Consider the following 19,600-nt stretch of genomic DNA (forward strand, 5'->3'; position numbering starts at 1 on the left):
TGGTCCCACAGCCAGCCTCCCTGGATAATAGCCAGAAATGTTAAAGGCCATTGTACTCACTTGGCCCCTTCCTTGGCTGTTCAATCCATCTTGTCACCTTTAACTGACACCAAGGCAAATCGCCAACTCGGGGTCATCCGGCTGACTTCCCAGATACAAGGCTGTCCTGAGATCCATGCCCGGAGGGCAGAGAAAGGAGGCAGGGCTCCCAACACTATAGCTGACATAGTCACACAGGTACGTGTCCCAGCCACGAATATATCCCCACATCCGCATCATACAGTGCAAAACACACACACACACACACACACACACACACACACACACACCCTTCATCTCCCCGAACCAGTCCCTGAGCAACGCACCACATCCCACCACCAAATGTGGCCATCACCACAGCTCAGAAACCTTGCTCCAGACAAAAATATCGGCTTCCCTTAGCAGGAAGCTGGACAGAGAGAGACTTAAATAAAGGTTTAATTTCTTACAATCAGGTGTTAGGGAGAACAGCTTTAGATTGTCTTGGCCTTTTCTTCATGGTGCCAAAGTAGCTTCCCCAGATCCAGCCATCACACCCACATTCACAGTAGAAAGACGGGGTCTTAGGCTGGGAATGTACTCCAGAAACCCCTCTATTGGCTTTGCTCAGTTCCACTGGGTCATACGGCAGGCAGCTCCTCACCGCGGAGAAGGCTGGGACAGTGACCAAAGGTCAGTTGCAATTGGCACCTGAACCTTCTGGGCTTCTAAAATCTAGGTCCATGGGCCAGCTAAGCAGCGCCAGGAGTGGCTGAGACCAGTCCCACAGCCACAGGTCACAGACCCTGGTTTTATCCCAATGACTCTAGTCTCTTAAGAAATGACTGAAGCCAGAGCCAGAGGCCAGACTCCAGGCAGGGCACATGTCACCCTCAGGAGGGTGAGGACCCCGGTCCCCTCCCACACACCAACTCAAGTGTTCCTGCCGCTTCTGTGGTGTGACCAGGTGTCTGGGCCCGAGACACCCTCACCACCAAGCAGTGTCCATATCATGGCCTTTCCTGTCACCCAGAGGCCCTGCCAGGGACCATCTGCCAGTGTGCACTGGACCGAGAGCCCTCAGGACTGCTTGGGAGGTGGGAGAGTGGTCAGGCAGTAGCATCCATCATCCTTTGCGGCACTTCAGAGCTCAAGGCACTGCCAGCAGCGGACACCAGGGTGTGTCCGGGTAGAGGAGACAATGGAGGGAGCGAAATCTGTGGAGAGACCGTCAAGGGGAGACAGTTACCCCAACCTCGCTGGTCCATGGGCCCTGTAAGTGCTCAGCCCGGGTAACTGTGTCACGTTGGCTACCCTGTGCCTGGCAGGTCGGTGGCAAGCACCTGATGCATGGAGCAATCAGAACACTGGCAAATGGCCCCTGATTTGAGAACCTCTCCTTCCAGACGCCTTGAAAGCCAGAGGAGACACGGAGAGCCCCCCAGGCTAGGTTCTAGAATCTTCAAGCTCATGAAGAATCTAGCATCAACTAACAGCGAGGCTATGACTGGCGTCTCTGCTGATGGACAGCTCACTCCACTGAGAGACAATGCCTTTCCTCTGGGAACTCTGCTTTTCTTCCCTACACTAAGCCAAGTTCTATCTCCTTGAGTCAGGGCTGTGGCTACCAGCCCTGGGCCCTGGTGCTATACATGGATAATCTGAAGCCCAGAGAGGACAAGACACTTAACTAAGGTCACACAGAAAGTAGCGGAATGGGGAGTTACGCCTATTTTCTCTGTTCCCAGCTTCTGTGCTCAGCCACCATGACCTGTGGCACTCCGCTCCCTCAAAGCCCCTCAGTCCCCGCCCTCATCCTACAGTCTCGACCCCACACCCACCTGGAGGGGTCCTCCTCATGGGAGAAAGGGCCTGGTAGCTTGATGACGTTCAGTTTCCCCTCAAAGACACCGTAGCTGAGGGTGACCTGGGAGAAGATGAAGGATATGGGATGTTCCACCAGGGAGGAGACCCTGGGCCTTTAGAGAGGCCTGGCAATTAAGCCTCCTGTACAGTGGAGCCCAGCCTTCCCAGAGGCACTGCAGCCTGAAGGCATGCTCCTGCCTCAATCTGTTTGCCCCCAGCAGTGTTGCTCTCCCAGGAGGCTGGTGACTGCCTCTTCCTAAGGACTGGGACATGAAGCACATTAAGAAGGGGTGGGTCCCCTCAGCTGAGTGCCTGAGCTAGCTAGGAGGTTTCCACAGCCCCACCTGGGCAGGCCTTGACTAGTCCCTCCAACTGGCGCCTGGACTATACCATGTCAGGAAGACATGGGACAGAGTTGTCAGCTAAGAAGCAGACACATGCCATGGCTAAAGGTTGACAGTTTGGTAGCTACCGGGGCTCAAAATTCCCATTCTGGCTACAGCAGATGTGTCACAATTGACTTAGTTTTCTGGGCCTCAGTTTTCCCATCTAATAGAATGGGAATAACATCTGTGGTCAACCTTCAGAGATTTTCTTTCTTTCTAGACAAGGGTTTGAACTTCTGACCCTCCTGCTTCTCCTTCCAAGGGGTAAGAGGTCTGCACCACCAGACCTGGTTTCTGAAGATCTAGGGATCAGAGTCAGGGCTTCATACACACTACATAAGCGCTCTACCCACTTGGCTACATTCCGGCCCTGTAGTTGGCCCCCTGTATCTGCAGCTCCACATCTGTGGATCCAGCCAACCATGGGTTGGAAATATCTCAGTGACATGGGTCTGTGCTGTGCACTTCTTCTTGTTTGTTCCATGAACACCACAGTGTGACATCTTACTGAGTCTTTCTATCCTGTTAGGAATGGAAAGTAACCCAGAACTGATGTAAGGTGTGTGGAGGAGGGCGGTGGGCCGTGCCAAACACTGAGGCCCTTCCCATAAGGGACTGCAACTGAGGGTTTGGGGAATCCCCAGGTCTTGGAAGCAGTCCCTGCAGACACTGATGGGGGCTTGTGTGGGTACCATGTGACAACTGACAGAAACTGAAAGTGAAGAGGGTAAAACCCCTCACGCTGCCAGGTGTGTCAAAAAGCAAGGACAGTGAGCAGCCCTGTTTCTGGCCATCCTAAATTTATCTCCCTTTCCTGGCTTTCTAATGGGTGGGTCCCATACCCTGGCTCCCTGCCTAGCCAATCAACTGCTTACCCAAACTAGGCCATCAGACCACGGGATCTGAGGGTCAGCTGGGGCCCAGAGGACCCTCTGTCCATGGTGACTACAGACCTAGGGTTGAGATCCTGTCCTCCCAAGGCCTGAGTCCTCTGAAGAGAGTATAGATGGGACAGGAGATAGACCCTTCTGAATGCCAGGCCCTATCCATCCATGTTACTCAGTTTCATACGAACACCTCGTGTGTGTGTGTGTATGTGTGTGTGTGTGTACCTCAAAAATCTAACTCTGTGGGGGTAAAAAAAATCCCAGGCCTTCCCGCGAGGCAAGAGTTCAAAGGAACTCCAGGCAGAAGTTGGAAGGGCCATCCAGTGCTGGGGGTGGAAGTTTCAGAGCAGAAAGAGAAACTGAGGAGATGGGTGGGGGTGGGGGAATGGAAGGTGGGGGTGGGGTCCTGGGAGCAGCACCCATGCCTGTAAAGTCCTCCTAGACCAGAGATAGGAGGCCTGAGTCACTGTCTGGAATGGGTGTGCCACCTCCCTGGGGCCTCTGTTTCCTCATCAGTATGCGATAGTCAAGCCCCATAAGTCCAATTTCCGGGTTGACTCCAAGTACCCCAACCTTCGTCTGGGGAGACGCTCTTTCCCCACCCCTGGCCCTCTGCCCTGCAGTTGGCTCACCTGCTCTGGAAGCTGGGCAGCCCCCAGCAGCTGGAGGGTTTCCAGGTGTGAGTGGAAGAGGGGGCTGGGCTGCAGGTGTCCCCCCAGCTTGCACTCGATGATGTAGCCCACGGTGCAGTCATCGGGGAGCCGGATGAGAGCAGAAGTGTGCACAAAGTGGGAGCCGCTGAAGGACAGAGCTGGGTGGCGGCCACTGATTGCGCACACGCGCCCCCTCCCTCCTCCCAGCAGGGCCCGCGCTGGACCAGCACACTGCACTAGGGTGCTGGACAAGTCTGCCACCTTGGAGGGGGGGGTCTCAGTCTCCTCTCCTGAGAAACAGGCTGATGACAACCCTGCCTCCCCAGGGTCCCGTGGACCGAGCGGAGGAATGACAGGAAAGACATTCCTCTCTTCCCTGTTTCCTCTTACTCATTCGCTCATAGATTCACTGCTGAGCTTAACACCCACCCCCTGGACCCTTATGCCTCACTAGGGATAAGGACCCAGGCATGATACCGAGGTACTCCACTCCCTGCCTGCCAAAGATTGGGGTACTGAAGCCAAGTCAGAGGGAAGCACATGATTTGGGGGGCTAGGGGGGTGGAAACATGGATTTCCCAGAGGTGGCAGCAGGCTTTCAATGACATCGACCAGTGTCCCAGGGAATACCTGTCCAAAGCCATCAACATCATTTCCCAGGGTGCCTGACCAGGGGTGGGCACCGTACCCCTCCGTTGCACATTTAAATGGGAGTGGCTACCACAGAGGTGGGCAGAGCACAGAGATGACCTTGGGTCATGGTGTGTGCCTGCCTGCTCTGGGCTGGCCTTAGGGACGGCATCTCCTCTGAAACTCTGGATCCCATCCTCGGGCAAGGAAGGGCAGACAGGGACAGTGGAGGAGCAGCTGTGTGACCTCGAACCTGGGTAATCTAAGGCTTGCTTGTCAACCTCTCCTGAGGGTTCTAAGTGTGGCCCTGCCTTCCCTCTTGTTCTGGTCCTCTTGGCAAAGCACCGCCTAAGAGGGGGCAAAGATCCATACAAGCTCATGGCCACTGATGCCAGCCTGAGAAAAGGCCAGGCTCTGCCAGTATCTACCCATACACACTCCCAGGTCCCTCTCCTGTGAGGGCCTACAGGGATGTCCCAGATAAAGTGCCACCTCTTCCAGGAAGCCTTCCCTCCTGCCCCCAGTCAATAGTCCCTCTCCATCTCTGATGGCTCCTATACTTGACTTCCATGACATCGACTTTCAAAAGGTGAAGAAGGAGCTGCCAGGGAGCCCTGCCCCACGACAGGTATCTGCCTAGACATGCTGCCAGTCAGCCCTTACAATGTCGTTGGCCACGATAGCTTCAGTTCCATTTCAGATGGGGAAACTACAGCAGAGAGCCCTGAACCAGATTCCTTAAAAGTCAACAGAAATGTCTCCCACAGGCCTGCGTTGCCCTAATGCAACTGAATAAGACGCAATTTCCCCTGGGTACCCTCTTGTTCCTCCCTGCCTCAGAGGCACCTCCTGTTCACCCCAGCCTCTCATGTTAACCATAGCCCCTCTCATCCACCACAGCCCCCCCATGTTCACCACCCCTGGCCTCTGCTTACCTGGCCCATGGCACCATCTTCAAAGCCAGTTGGCGGTTGATGCAGAAACCAGCACCCCCTGTGGCAAACCAGAACCGCACCAGCTTCTGGAAAGAGGATGTCAGGGACGAGGCGTGAACCTAGGGAACTAAGGGGCACCAGCCACGCCAGCTAGACCAACCCTTACCCTGAGCCACACCAGCAACAACACCCCTTACCCCCAGTCACACTAGCTAGATTGTCCCTTACCCCAGCCATCATACCCTGAATCTCTGTACTTCACACCTCACTGAAGCCTGGACTTTGCATGCCCATTTCTCAGATAGGGAGCTGAGGTACAGCGTCCCACTGCTAATTATGAGTCTCAAGTACACAGGGGAGCCCCCAAACCCGGCCTGAGTCTGGCTTCCCTGAAGAGGAGGCATTTGGTCTGAGACTTCCCAGTCTGTAGCCCCCACAGGAGAGGATAGGGTGGAAGGAGGAAGAGGAGGAGGAGGAGGAGGAGGAGGAGGAGGAGGAGGAGGAGGAGGAGGAAGAGATAGATGCCATTTTGCCCTCAGCCTTTGAGGGGAGTACTGGCACCTGATCCCCCAGCTCACAGAGGTGGTCCCGTGCTTCTGGAGTGAAGCCCAGGGCTGGGCCCCTTGACCCAGCAATAGGCACGTGACTTAGGCCAGCCAATCTGAGACTTTCCCAGAGTGCTCTAGGAAGACCATAGGGGAGCCGCCTCTATAACGCCTGAGGAGCGCTGTTCCCTGATGACACGCTTACACCAAGCCTCCAGCTCAATTTTCCACTCCCAATTCCTGAGACCAAGAAAGCTTTGCTACAGGAGGAGAGCTAGAAGCTGCCTCTGGAGTAAAGAGGAGACAATCGTGGGAGCCCCAGTGGGCAGGCAGCCCGTTGACACGGCCATCCCAGTAACCAGTCGCACACCTTCAGCCATTCTCTGACCTTCTGCTACCGTCACCTCAGCCCAGGCCTCTTCCTGGCTCCCCTGCAAGGACCCTGAATCCACCTGTGAGTTCCCCAACCGTTTTGGAGAATTTTCCCCTTCTGTCGTTTCATCTCTCAGTCTGACAATGATCAGACACACTTGGATTCCTTTCTCCACATCTACATGGGTGTTTAATAAAGGCATCTTGCATCGGGATGAGATTTCTCCCGGGAAGCTGCTGCAGAAAGACCCCTGGGCAGACAACGGGGAGGCCTCCCTCCCCCAACCCCCATCCCCTTGAAGGAGCCACATCTGGGGCCTAGAATTAAGCCTGAGAGCAAAGATGCCCCAGTTCTGTCATCTGACGGCCTTCCTTCCTAATTTACTTCCGCAAGTGTCCTTTAGAGAAAGTTCGGGGCTCGAAGAAGCAGTGTGAATGTGTCTTGAGGACCCGGCATCCAGGAAGTGCTCAATAATTGCGTGCTTTATTAAAACTTAACAAGTGTGTGGCTTCCCACTCCTGTGTAATTACAGTAACCACATCACCACGAGCCTCAGCCTTGCGCCGGGCCCTGTGCTAAGGGCCGTACCGCACAGACAGTGACCAAAGCCCAGGCTAAGGCCGCTCGCCTCAGAGCACAGAGCAGGAGCAGATGCCAAGCGAGAGAGAGAGAGAGAGAGAGAGAGAGAGAGAGAGAGAGAGAGAGAGAGAGAGAGAGCTTTAGCCTTCGCTGTGCTACCATGCAGAGCTCTAGGCCGGCCTGGGCACTCTGGGCTGCTGGAACACTCCAAGCCAGAACAGAGAGGCGGGGCATAGGAAGAAGGGCATTGTGTGTGTTGTGGGGGTGAGGGTGAGTTGGTTAGTGTCATCTTGACACAAATTAGAGACGCCTGGGAAGAGAGACCCTCAACTGAGACGATGCCTCCATCAGATTGGCTTGTAAGCAAGTGTGTGAGGCATTTTCTTTTTCTTTTTTTCTTTTTTTTTTTTTTGTTTTTTTGTTTTTTTCAAGACAGGGTTTCTCTGTATAGCCCTGGCTGTCCTGGAACTCACTTTGTAGACCAGGCTGGCCTCGAACTCAGAAATCCGCCTGCCTCTGCCTCCCGAGTGTAGCCCTGGCTGTCCTGGAACTCACTTTGTAGACCAGGCTGGCCTCGAACTCAGAAATCCGCCTGCCTCTGCCTCCCGAGTGCTGGGATTAAAGGCGTGCGCCACCACGCCCAGCATGAGGCGTTTTCTTGATTGATGACTAAGGTGGGAAGGTCACATAGCCCACTCTCTTGGCCTCCAGCCCACTATGGGTGGAACCACCTCTAAGCTGGTGGTCCTGGGTTGTATAAGAAAGCAGGCTGGGCAGTCCATGATGAGCAAGCCAGTAAGCATCGTGCTCTGTGGGTTCCTGCCTTCTGTTCCTGCCTGAATTCCTGCCTTGACACCCCTCAATGGTGGAATGGGATTAGGATGCATAATTCAAATAAACCCTGTCTTCCCAGAGTTAATTTTGGCCATGGTATTTATGACAGCCAAAAAAAAAAAAAAAAAAAAAAAAGCAAACTAGACCAGTGGGGTCTGAGGTCTGGATGTACCCAGTCAGGCATTGACCTGGCCCTGCAAGACATGGCTAAGAAATGAATCCCATAATAGTCATCCAATCACCAGTCCAGGGGCACTGACAGATGGCCCCACCTGATTCTTATGCTCACAATCACCCTGTTGAGGAGCAGCTGTTACCACCTGCCCCACAGATGAGACACTGACACCCAAAGAGGTGGATCAGCTTCAGTCGGGGTCCCCAAGCAGGAGTGACAGGGCTGGCCTATGAACCCCAGGGGACATGCTCCAGTCTGGAATCCTCAGGCCTGGATGCAGAGAGGGGAGGGGCTCAAGCTGGGTGGGAAGGCAGGGTGGAGGACGGGGACACCCCTCGGATCACCTGGAGTGGCATGTGTGTACACACACCCTGAGGCCCAGGAGGATTTAATTAGGGCTCAGCGGCTGATGAGCTACTGATAATTAAGGCTCCAGTTTCCCCAGAGCAGCAGATGGTGGCCTGGGAAGGGAGGGGGGAGTCTTAAGCAGCAGCTACTGCTCCAAGCAGGGTCTCCTGACACGGGGACCTCCTCCCTGTCTTCCCCGCTACCCTGGTGTTACCACCCAAGCTCCAGAAACCAGGCAATACTGAGGGCAGGGAAGAATCATGCAATAAGGGGGACTCAGACAAACCTTCACTATTTATCTGGTCTAGTAGAGGCACACCCCAGCTCTCCTGGGTTCTGTTTGCTTTTTAACCTGGCTCTCCTTTAACTGTCTCTTGGGTCTGCAGTGACGCTGGTTCTGGTCTCCCTAGCCCCTGGTGTCCACCTTTCAGTGGCTGGACAGTGAGGAAATTCAAGGGAGAGAGCCACAGGTCGGGATTGGTCTACAGCTCTGAGCAACCACGATCTTTCACCTAGTCCAGCAATACTTGGAAATTTTTCTGGCTTAGACACAGTTATCTATCTACAGCCCAGGCTGACCTGGGAATCCACCATGTAACCCAGGCTGGCCTGGAACTAGTAACAGCTGCTTCGGCCTCCCGAAGTGGTAGGATTACAGGCATGATTGCATTACACACGACACCTGAGCTCCGTGGTGTTGGAAATCAAACCTATGGCTTTGTGACGTTAGGTAAGCATTCTGCCAACTGAGCTCCAACCCCAGCCCAGGACTGTGGTGTGGTGTTTTAAGATTCTGTACAAGGGCTGGTGAGATGGCTCAATGGGTAAGAGCACCCGACCGCTCTTCCAAAGGTCCGGAGTTCAAATCCCAGCAACCATATGGTGGCTCATAACCATCCGTAACAAGATCTGACACCCTCTTCTGGAGTGTCTGAAGATAGCTACAGTGTACTTACATATAATAAATAAATAAATCTTAAAAAAAAAAAAAAAAGATTCTGTACAAATCTATGGTGATTCTAGGTGGCTGGGAGTTTGGTCATGGAGTCAGGAAATCCCAGTGGTCAGAGACCCCCTTGCCAAGACAGGGCTCTTCGATGGCCCAGGCCTTACTTACCATATAACCAACCTCTGCTTCCAGGTTCTGCCCCTAGTATCAGCACACACACACACACACACACACACACACACACACACACATACAAGAGCAACGGCCAACTGTAAAAGGAGGAAGGGACAGACCGTGCGGTTTTTTGATTGCAGCTCAGAGGCGTGGATGGGCCGGTTCAGGCTGGGCTTGCCCACATAGACATCACGGTCCTGCGGGAATGTTTTCAACAGCTGCAGCAGAGCCTTGGGGTTCACATAGTTGTCATCATCCACGTGGCAGAACCACCTGTGGGGGATGGGGCCACAGTGAACTTGTGGAAATCCTCTGTTCCTGGGTCCCCATGGTCAACAGCTAATAGCTGTGAATCAGGGAGCTGTTGGGGACCCTGAAAGCCTCCAGGCCTGAGGGGAGACACCCACACTACCTGAAGAATAGAGCTTCAAGTTAGAACCATCTTTTAGGCACTGGGTCAAAAACTCCCAGAGACTGCCTTCCTGATTTATTCTTCTTACACATTTAAGCACAGTAAAATGTTGGAGCAAGGTCACCAAGTGACAATTATTGCAACAAAGCTTTAAGCACAGCAACATAGAAACTCCCTAGCAAGGTAAGAAAGCACAGTACAATCAGAATGAATTCTATTGGTTGATAAACAGAGCCCAGGGCCAGGGCCTGGAGGAAGGATCTGAGATAAGCGTAAGGACAGGTTCTGTTGATGAAGGATGCACAGGACCCGGGGCCTCTTACACAGGGATGAGTTCTGTTCACTGAGACACATGAGGCCCAGAAGCGGGGCCTAAACAATTCTGAGGCTTACTCAGGGGGAGGCTGGCTCCTAAGGGAACAGCAGAGGATCATGTTTGAGCACTTTCACTGGCATTCCAGGTGACCCCGGTGACCCTGGGTGATCAGATGACAAGCTGTCTTTCATTCCTTCCATTGAAGAAAATAGGACCACAGGATCGACAATCCTGGTTTCGCCCATGCTAATTCTAAGCCAGCAGTTCTCAACCGTCCTAACTCCGCATGGCTTTGTACAGCTCCTCAAGTCCTGGTGATCCCCTCCCATAGAATCATTTTTGTTGCTAATTCATCACTGTAATGTCGCTACTGTTACGGATCGATCGTAATGTAAATGGCTGTTTTCCCAATGGTCTTAGGTGACCCCTGTGAAAGGGCTGTTTAAAGGGGGGGGTCACGACCCACAGGTTGAGGGGCTCTGCTCTAAGCTCTCCGTGCTCTCTACTGGCAGCTTCTATTTTGAACCCCCGTGTTTTGGGCCAGGCAGCATGCTGTGTACCCTCACAGTTATCTACAGAACAGATGAAGACAACGACTTCATGACCACACAGCCGGCGAGAGCGACAGGATTTGACCCCAGATGGCCCTCCTCTGTCTGCTAGGTGGTAAAGTGTGAATCCATGAATCCAATCCCAGAAAGCCTTGGGATTCCTTCACTGGCCCAGGTCCCTCCACTGTGTGTGTGTGGGGGGGGGGGTCCTGGGGGTGGGGGGGTGTCAACGTATGTTCGGGTACAGATGTACATGCTTGCAGGCAAAGGCCAGAGGCAACCATGGTGTTTCTCCTGTTACCATCCACCTTGCTCTTGGAGACAGGATCTCTCACCGGCACCAGGGCATGATGGTTAGGCAGCAAGCCCCAGGAACCAGCCCATCTCTACCTCGAAGCACTAGGGTTAGAATCATGTGCACACGCTTTTGGAGTCCGTGCTGGGAATCGAACTCAGATCCTTACACTGCACAGCTAGGACTTTACCCTCTGATCCATATATACCCAGCCTCACCATTCCACTTTGGTGGTTGGTTGGTTGGTTGGTTTTGCTTTGTTTGTTTTGTTATAGATTTATTTATCTATTTTTCCCTTTCATGCATTGGTGTTTTTGCCTGCGTGTTTGTCCATGTGAGGCTGTCGGATCTTGGAGTTAGAGACAGTTGTGTGCTGCCATGTGGGTGCTGGGAATCGAACCTGGGTCCTCTGGAAGAACAGCCAGCGCTCTTAGCGGCTGAGCCATCTTGCCAGCCCATATCCCCTACACACACACACACACACACACACACACACACACACTCACACACACACACTTTTGTTTGTTTGTTTTAATTTTTCTTTTTACACCACTCCACTTTTTTGACATAACACTCAATTCGAAAGCTGGTCTGAGGCCAGGGAGATGACCCGGGCACCTGCCAGAAATACGGTGGAAAGATATAACTCCCAGAAGTTGTCCTCCGACCTTTACACAGTACATGACACACATATACCCACACATATATACAGACACACAGGAAAATGTAATTTTAAAAAATATAAGTCAGGCGTTGGTGGCTCGTGCCTTTAGTTCCAGCATATGGGAGGCAGAAACAAGCAGATCTCTGTGAGTTCAAGGCCAGCCTGGTCTACTGAGTAGTACCAGGACACTTGCAGCTACATAATGAGACCCTGCCTTGGGGGGAAGAGGGGAACGACTGAGGCAAAAGTCACTCCTGTCCCCAGGACCTAGCCACACTTACCTGAGGCCACTGACCAAGAAGGCATCGAACTCTGCAGCCATCTTGCAGGACAGAGCAGGGTGACTGTGCTCAGCGGAACAGTTGGTGACCACAAGGTGCAGGCCTGGAGATGAGAAGCAGTCGGGTGACCTGACCAGACCCTCCCCATAACACACACACACACACACACACACACACACACACACTGGGAAGATAGGATGTATAGGATGAGGCTAGACCCCAGAGAGCCTGGAGGGCTCATCCCTCCCCGGGGAAACTGAGGCAGCAGACTGAACGGGAGCCCAGGTGTTCAGGGCCTTGTCCAATAGTCTCTTACACACCAACTCTGTTCCTGGGCTCAAAGTAGTCAGTCCCCAAAGCCAAAGACTAGGAGACCTCATTCCTGGGAACCCCAAGACCTTATCACAGGCACCCAGCTTTTCCTGCCACCGTGCAGCACCACCTCCTGGGCCAGGCAGTTACCTAGTCTCTCCTGGAGGCGTTCATCCGGGCTGTCAGTGAAGATGAATGTCTGTGGGGAGAAGGAGGCATCAGGATAGGTTAATGGAGAGAGGCCCCCAATCCACAGCCCACCAAAGCCATGCCCTAGATTAACCCCCACGCAGGGAGGACATGGCAGACTTCTGTCCTCTACTCTCAGACATACCCTCCGTATGCCCACATACAACTAAGCTGTCAAGGACACACAACTCCAGGATGAAGGAGCCCAATTGCGTCTGCTCTCCAGGGCTGCACGCTCTTAGCCGACTCACCCCTCTTCCGCACACAGTGTCACAGCCACACTTGCCCACTGTGCTGCTGGCTATGTTTTGTCAACGTGACACAAGCTAGAGCCATCTGGGAAGGGAGACTCTCGGTTGAGAAAATGCCTTCAGCAGAATGGCCTGTGGGCAAGACTGTAAGGCATATATTTATTAAAAATTGATGTGAGAGGGCCCAGCCCACTGTGGGGGGCCCAGCACACCCTAGGCGGTGGTCCTGGGTTGTGTTAGAAAGCAGGCTGAACAAAGCCATGGGGTGCAAGCCAGTAAAGTGTACCCCTCCATGGCCTCTGCTTCCGCGCCTACCTCTGGGTTCCTGCTCTGACTTCCTTCATGACAGGACTGTAACCTGAAAACCCAAATAAACCCTTTCCTCCCCAGGTTTCTTTTGGTCCTTGTGTTTATCACAGCATAGAAAGCAAAGCCCTTGAACCCTATCCACAGGAGTGTACAGACTGTAGGATTTGCCCCACCCAAACCCTCGAACACCATACCATACAGCCACAAAGCCTGGTGCAGCGCAAAGTCCCACCCCAGCCCCAGCCCATCAGAAACCTCACACACCCCTAGGTGGGTGAGGAACAATCTCTTAGTCAACCACATACCAACTCTGTACCAGGCAACTTCAAAACTCCAGAATCTGCCTGTGGGCAAGACAGAGTCACAGCAGGAAGATAATATGTCACCCCGACCCAGAGCGAGCACGGTACATGCAGAACTCACCAACTGCCTGAATAGGAATGGTTTGAATAGGAATGGCCCTCAGAGACTCGTGTATTTGAATGGTCGGCCCATAGGGAGTATGTGGCCTTGCTGGAGGAAGTGTGTCACTATGGGGGCAGGTTTTGAGGTGTTATATACTCAAGCGACTCCCAGTGTGACACACAGTCTCCTTTGTCTGCCTGCAGATCAAGATGTAGAACTCTCGGCTCCTCCTGCACCCTGTCTGTCTGCACGCTGCCACGTTTACCCGCCATGATGATAATGGTCCAAACCTCTGAAACTGTAAGCCAGCCCCAATTCAATGTTCTCCTTTATAAGAGCTGCCTTGGTCATGGTGTCTCTTCACAGCAGTAAAACGTAAACTAAAACCCTACCTTTACAGCATTCATCTTGAAAACCTTTAGTGGTGTCCCTGACCCTTGGAACAATTTGGAACCACTCCGAAGTGAGAGCCGAGCAAACAACGTCTTCGAATTCAAGGCCCCTGGAATCCCCATCCCCCACTGGATCTATGCCTCTGTGAACTCCTAGACCAGGGCTCCAGCTATAGTGATCCTCCTTGCTCACCCACAATGTCTTCCCACCATAAACCAGCCGGCCCTCCCAGACCAAAACAGCCTTGTCCCGAACCTCAGTTTACCCGTCTGTAAAGTAGGAGAGAGCAGCAGCTGTAACGTGTAAAACAAGGGAGAGTGGGCAGAGAGGAGGGGTTGATGGGAAGGGAAGAATAAACAGGGAAGGTGGCTGTACTTACCTCAAAGGAGGCCAAAGCAGGGGTGGGACACCACGGGGAGGGCTGGACCGTGAGGGAACCAGCCCGCTCTCCCAAGGCCCACGACCACAAGCTTACTTCAGAGCCACCATGGTTTGCCTGTAGATTGTTACAAGACTCTGCCTCGATCCTAGACCTATTACCCCTTCAGACCTACATAGATAGATAGTACCTGCACCCACTTGTCAACACCATCCCCATTTCCCTTAGGACACATGTGGAGAGATGGCTCAGCTCTTAAGAGCACTGGCTGCTCTTTCAGAGGACCCATGTGCCATTTCCAACACCCACATAGTGGCTCACAGCTGTCTGTAACTCCAGTCTCAGGGGGAAATAAAAAAAAAAAAAAAAAAAAATCGCACGCCCTCTTCTGGCCTCCATGGGTACTGCACCCACATAGTACATAGCCACAGGCACAGGCAAAAACACTCAGATGCGTAAATACATTTTTTTTTTTTTTCAAAAAGGTCAGTGTGATAAAGAAAGAGACACCTGACCCTTGCCACCGGAGGTGACTTTACCTCAGCCCTCCCTTACCCCAATTACAGGTACCTCTGCATATACCGAGCTCTTTAAACCTCAAGTTGCCACATCTAGCGCCTCCCCCCCCCCCCCCCCCCCCCCCCCGCCAAGAGACCTTCCCTGACACACATCAGCTACTCCAGGGGCCCCCTGTGCTCTTCTCCCCTCCCACCAGAAGGAAGCACCCTGGCTGTCTCCAGTGTCCCAGCACCTGGCTCTCTCAGGGAGACCAGGCAGTTCTTCCTTCTGAGCCTTCTCCCCCGGGATCTGCCACTGCCCGTCACTAGGCTGGTGTCGGAGCCCTGGGTGTTCCAGGGAGAGCAAATGGCCTGGGCCTGCCTAGTATCTTCCTCTGCACCCACAGGGCCCTGGACCTGGACCCTGGGACCCCTCTCCAGGCCTGCTATCGGGTCCTGCTGGGCCCCTGCCTCTCAAATCTCTGTCACCGTCACACGTCCCTGGAGAATTAAGAGTGGACCCCTAAAAAGCACAAGCAAGGGCCAGCACTGGGGGGTGTGGCATAGCACTCGCCCAGCCTTGGGTTCGATCTCTAACACTGGGGTAGGTGGGAAGACAATCCCTGCAGCCCCTGCCTCTGACCCTCCCACCCCCCCACAAATAAAGAAGAAGAGCTAGCGAGTCCCTAGAGCAAGCGCTTGCACTTGCCTGTGTGAAGTCCTGGATTCCATGACCAACATCAAGATGAGCCCCCTACCCTCTCTCCCACACAGTGTGCCCTCTTCCCACTCGCTGGGCGCAGAGCCTCGGAGTCACCATGCCTGTCACCTCACGTGGCCTGTCCACTCACGTCACCATCCGAGTTATCCTGACTTCTGTCTTTCTCTTCCCCCCAGGCCAGCGCTGGCCCAGCCCTTTCTCCTAGGTCCCCGGGCTGTCTTCCTCTGCCTCTTGCTCCATTCTTGCCCAGGCCCACTTACCACACAGCTCCAGAGGGAGCCGGCCAAGAAGTCGGGCCTTTCTTGTCTGACTGTCTGGCAAATTTTTGCCACCAAACGGTCATGGGGCAGCAGAAGTCCCTAGAGCCCAGAGCACGGAACAAACAGACTGAGAAAGTTTGCTGAGGTGGTGTGGCGGGTGGGGCAGAGATAGGGAGAGGACCAGGGTCCAGGCTGGAGTCTGGGGTAGGAACAGACGCAGGAGTTCTGTGGTTTCAGCTCTTGAGAGCACAGGGGGTTGGGTACCAGCAGCAGGCTGCATATTTGATTTACTTAAGCAAAAGACCCAGACAATAGTTATGGCTTCCCAGGCTGGGAGACAAAAGAGAAAGGCAGCCTGCTGGGGTAAGGGAGGGAGTGGCCAGGGACCATCTGCTGCTGTGAAGGGGAGAGTGGGTTGAGACCATCTCCCCCTGCCCAGCCCCCACCCAGGAGGGGACTAAAGGGAGAAAGGCTCCTTCAAGCTCAAAACACACAAAACAGCCTACCCCGCCTACCCCCTCTGCCACACAAAGGCCATACATGAGTCCATCCCAGCGCACTAAGCTGAGGCCACCTGTCACCCCATCACCTTTAACCAGCCGGGTACCCAGGACTACAGTTAACCAGCTAGGACTGTTTCCAGACACACTTGTGTTGTGCAAATGTGGGAACTGAGGGGGCCCCACCGGTAGCCGAGGTCACAGGAAGAAAGGAGCCTAGGAATAAGGAATGGACTTCCCTGTCCCCCACCTCCCTTCTGTACCTGACCATCCTTCCAGAACCTTCTCCCTGGCTCTGGTTGGGGAATCCAACACCTCTTCTGCCTCACTGAGGATGGGAAGTCAGAACCCACCATGCAGGTGGTTAACAAGGTTAAGGGACATGAAGCCTCCTAGTGCAGCCTCTTAGAGAAGCTGACACCTTGGACCCGGGTGCCTGATTGGCCACTGGGAGAACCTAGGACACACATTTAGACAGCGGCTGGCCTTTCTCCCTTGTTCTGCCAGGCACCAGCCCCTCGGCCGGTGGCCCTGGGCCGGCGGCACCCCAGTAACCCTGGCAGCTCTGATCTTGAGACCTGGTAGAGAAGGGGCCCAGCTGAGAAGCAGAGAGGGTGTCCTGTTGTGCTCTGCCCCACAGGCCTCCTGGGTGACTCTGGCCAGCCCTTCCTTTCAGGGCAAGGGCACCATCGCGGTGAGCAAGACGACAGGAAAGCGCCAGGGGCCATGTGAGGCTTTGCTCCCTGGTACAGACGCAGCTTCATAAACAGGAAGGTCGGTGCGGAGGGCCGGCCCTGCTGGCTTCCGAGGAGGAACCATATTCTCCTCCAGACAAGAAGGGGAGAGGTGGGGGAGCTGGGGGTTGCAGGGAGCTCTACCAGGGAAGAACTCATGCCTGTACCGGACATTATGCCAGGAAACGTGGTGGGGAGGGCGTCCTTTTCAGGTAACCCCACCTCTCCCTCACTGAACTGCCTCCTCTCCTTGGCCTCCCCTCCAAAGGCTCAGTCACTTCCGCCCACAGAGCCAGCAGCCACTGTGGGGACATAGTGTGTGTGTGTGCACAAGTGCATGAGTTCTTCTACCTCCCCAGTGCCCCCCCACACCCATCCCTGACTTTGATGGGGCCTTGAGTATGGGGAGAGATTCAGCTTTCAGGAAACACACTCATTACTCGTGCCTTATTATTATTGTTATTTAGCATGCCTAGCCCTGTGTATGAGCACAGGCACACACACACACACACACTCGCACGCATGCGTATATTTGCCTGTTCGATCTCCCCCTCACCTTGACCTCCAGCCCACTCGGCCTCACCCACTGCCTCTCAACCGCAGCACAGGAAGCGGGGAGGCTAGACAGAGCCCTCACACCCTGGGCAGCACAGCGGGGCAGGAACTGAGAGGAGGCCTCCCTCAAGCAGACCCCACCTCCATGTCGCTCCAGCATCCACATCACACCCCTGCCTCACACAGCCCTATCCATGCCCAGAGCTGAGGTGCGCAGCTACTCAGTCCTGGTGGGCTTGCATCTTAACACCCACCAGTACCTTAAGGCAAGTTAGGGTCAAGAATCTAGGAGTTGAGGGGGACCTAAGAGGAGCTTAGGACAGAGGTCCCACACGGAACCCAACAGAGATAGACCTGTGAGTCTAAGGAGGCCCGGGAGTGTGGCAGTGGGGATGTGGGTGGGCACGGAGGAAAGAAGAAGTGAAGAGACCCCAGAAGGAACCACTCCCTGGTGGTCAGCTTTTCTCCAGACCACCAGGAAGACCCCTGGGAGCCCCTCAGCCAGGAGCGCATCTCAGGCTTCAAGGCGGCCCCGCTGGTCACCTGTTGCCTGGTCCTGGAGACCCACGTGTCTAGTAGCAGGTCCAGGCGGGAGCGATGGAAGGCCCAGGTAGTCTTGACTGCGATGAAGATGTCGCCCAGCTGCAGCTCCAGGGGCCCCGGGTTCGGTTGATTCAGCCTGAGCGCGCCCTGTATCGTCCTCGGGGACAAGCTTGAGTGGTATCGAAGAGACAGGAGCCCCACGCACAGGAGGGTAAAGAGGGCTCCCGCCAGGCCCCGAAAGAGCCGGCAGTGCATTGGTAGCGGGCCCCCAGACAGTTCAGCCCCCGACTCCCCAATCAGTCTGGGGTGGGAGGCTGGTCAGGAGGGGGCCCTGGGACAGGCAAAAGTCTGGCAGGCATCGGGGGCACGCACCGACGGGAAAGGAGGAAGCTGGGTCTCTGGACCCAGAGGCTGAGCCACCACCGTCCTGCCAGCCGGCAGAGGCCACCAGCCCGCCACCTGCTCCTCAGCCCTCCCTCCGGGCAGAGCCGCTTAGCTCCTGGCCCCGCCCCTGCCTCAGCCCGAGGGGCGGGGCTAGTCCTGGGAAGCCCCAGAGGCAGCTGCAGGGAGCCACCCACTGGAAGGGGCACAGGGCCCTGCCAGCTGCTGCAGCCACACCAAACCCTCCACGAGGTGGGAAGAAGCCGCTCCAGCCTTCCTATGCCCTACAGCCCTGTCTCTGGCTCCTAGAATACCCAGAATCCTGTCCAGCCAGCCTCGGGTCCTGGCTCATTCTCCCTCCTGCTGGCCCTCCCCATCACCCACCACACATCGGGCCCACCACAGGGCCGCGCCCACCATAGCATGCTGCCTAGAGATCACTTCTTGCTTTCTTTGAATCTTTACACAGACATTATTTCTGCCATGAGGCTTTTCCTGCCCATTTTAAACAGCCCTCCTTCCCAGCCCCTAAGCCTAGACCCTTCGAACTTCCAGCTGTATAGTGTATTTTACATATTTATTGTCTTACTTATGATACTACTGGGGCAGGAGGTTTCTTCTCTTCTGTTGGCTAGCCAGAGCCCAGTACGGTACCTGGCACATACTGGGCACTCGATCAATACTTGTTAATTATGTTAATTAAGCACAGAAAAATACCTGGTGGCTGTGAATGGATCTAGGCCTGCTAAAGGCTCCTGGAGCACTAGGACAGTGAGGCGTCAGCCTCAGCCTGTCCCCTTCATAGCTCACCTCCTCAGAACAGTGCCACCAGGGAAAGACCTAGGCTTGGGGCTGGGTTCAGATCCCAGCTAGGGCCACAACCTGGCTGTATGGCTGTTGGCAAGATACCTTTATCACTTACAAAATGATGGTGAGGGCCTCCAAGATGGCTCAGCAGGCAAGGGTGCTTGCCACCAAGCCTGTGGACCTGAGTTCAATTCCCAGGGACATACCCCCTCCAGCAAGTTGTCCTCAGGCCTTGTGTGCATCGCCACAGCAAGTTGTGTGCATCACCACAGCAAGTTGTGTGCATGCACATCTGACAGGTGAGCATCACCGTAGCTAATTCCTTAAAGGGATCTCGGGGCAGGTGAGAGGGCTGAGCAGAAAAGGCAGTTTGTTGACACGCTGACTGCCTGAGTTTGATTTCCAGGACCCACATGACAAAACAGGAGAACAGGTTCCTGAACGCTATATACACACTGCACTCCTGCTCCTTCACACACACACACACACACAC

At 54.5% G+C, this 19,600-nt stretch overlaps 1 protein-coding gene across 2 annotated transcripts; it reads right to left on the reverse strand.

Annotated features, from left to right (window-relative positions):
- Nucleotides 1-459: 459 nt before the first annotated feature.
- On the reverse strand, nt 460-18,386 carry Mfng (MFNG O-fucosylpeptide 3-beta-N-acetylglucosaminyltransferase). 2 transcript variants are annotated; one of them, XM_021216904.2, is made up of 8 exons: nt 17,920-18,386; nt 12,334-12,382; nt 11,872-11,974; nt 9,472-9,625; nt 5,376-5,461; nt 3,790-3,955; nt 1,860-1,945; nt 460-1,235 (listed from the first exon to the last, which is right to left on the reverse strand). In XM_021216904.2, the coding sequence occupies exons 1-8, from the start codon at nt 18,172-18,174 to the stop codon at nt 1,169-1,171; spliced, it is 966 nt and encodes a 321-aa protein (XP_021072563.1). In that variant the 5' UTR covers nt 18,175-18,386; the 3' UTR covers nt 460-1,168. The 2 variants fall into 2 exon arrangements, with proteins under 2 accessions (XP_021072563.1, XP_029403973.1); XM_029548113.1 differs by lacking the exon at nt 17,920-18,386 and adding an exon at nt 15,588-15,629.
- Nucleotides 18,387-19,600: the final 1,214 nt, after the last annotated feature.

This window comes from Mus pahari, chromosome 17 (assembly GCF_900095145.1).
Source record: "Mus pahari chromosome 17, PAHARI_EIJ_v1.1, whole genome shotgun sequence".
Taxonomy (NCBI): domain Eukaryota; kingdom Metazoa; phylum Chordata; class Mammalia; order Rodentia; family Muridae; genus Mus; species Mus pahari.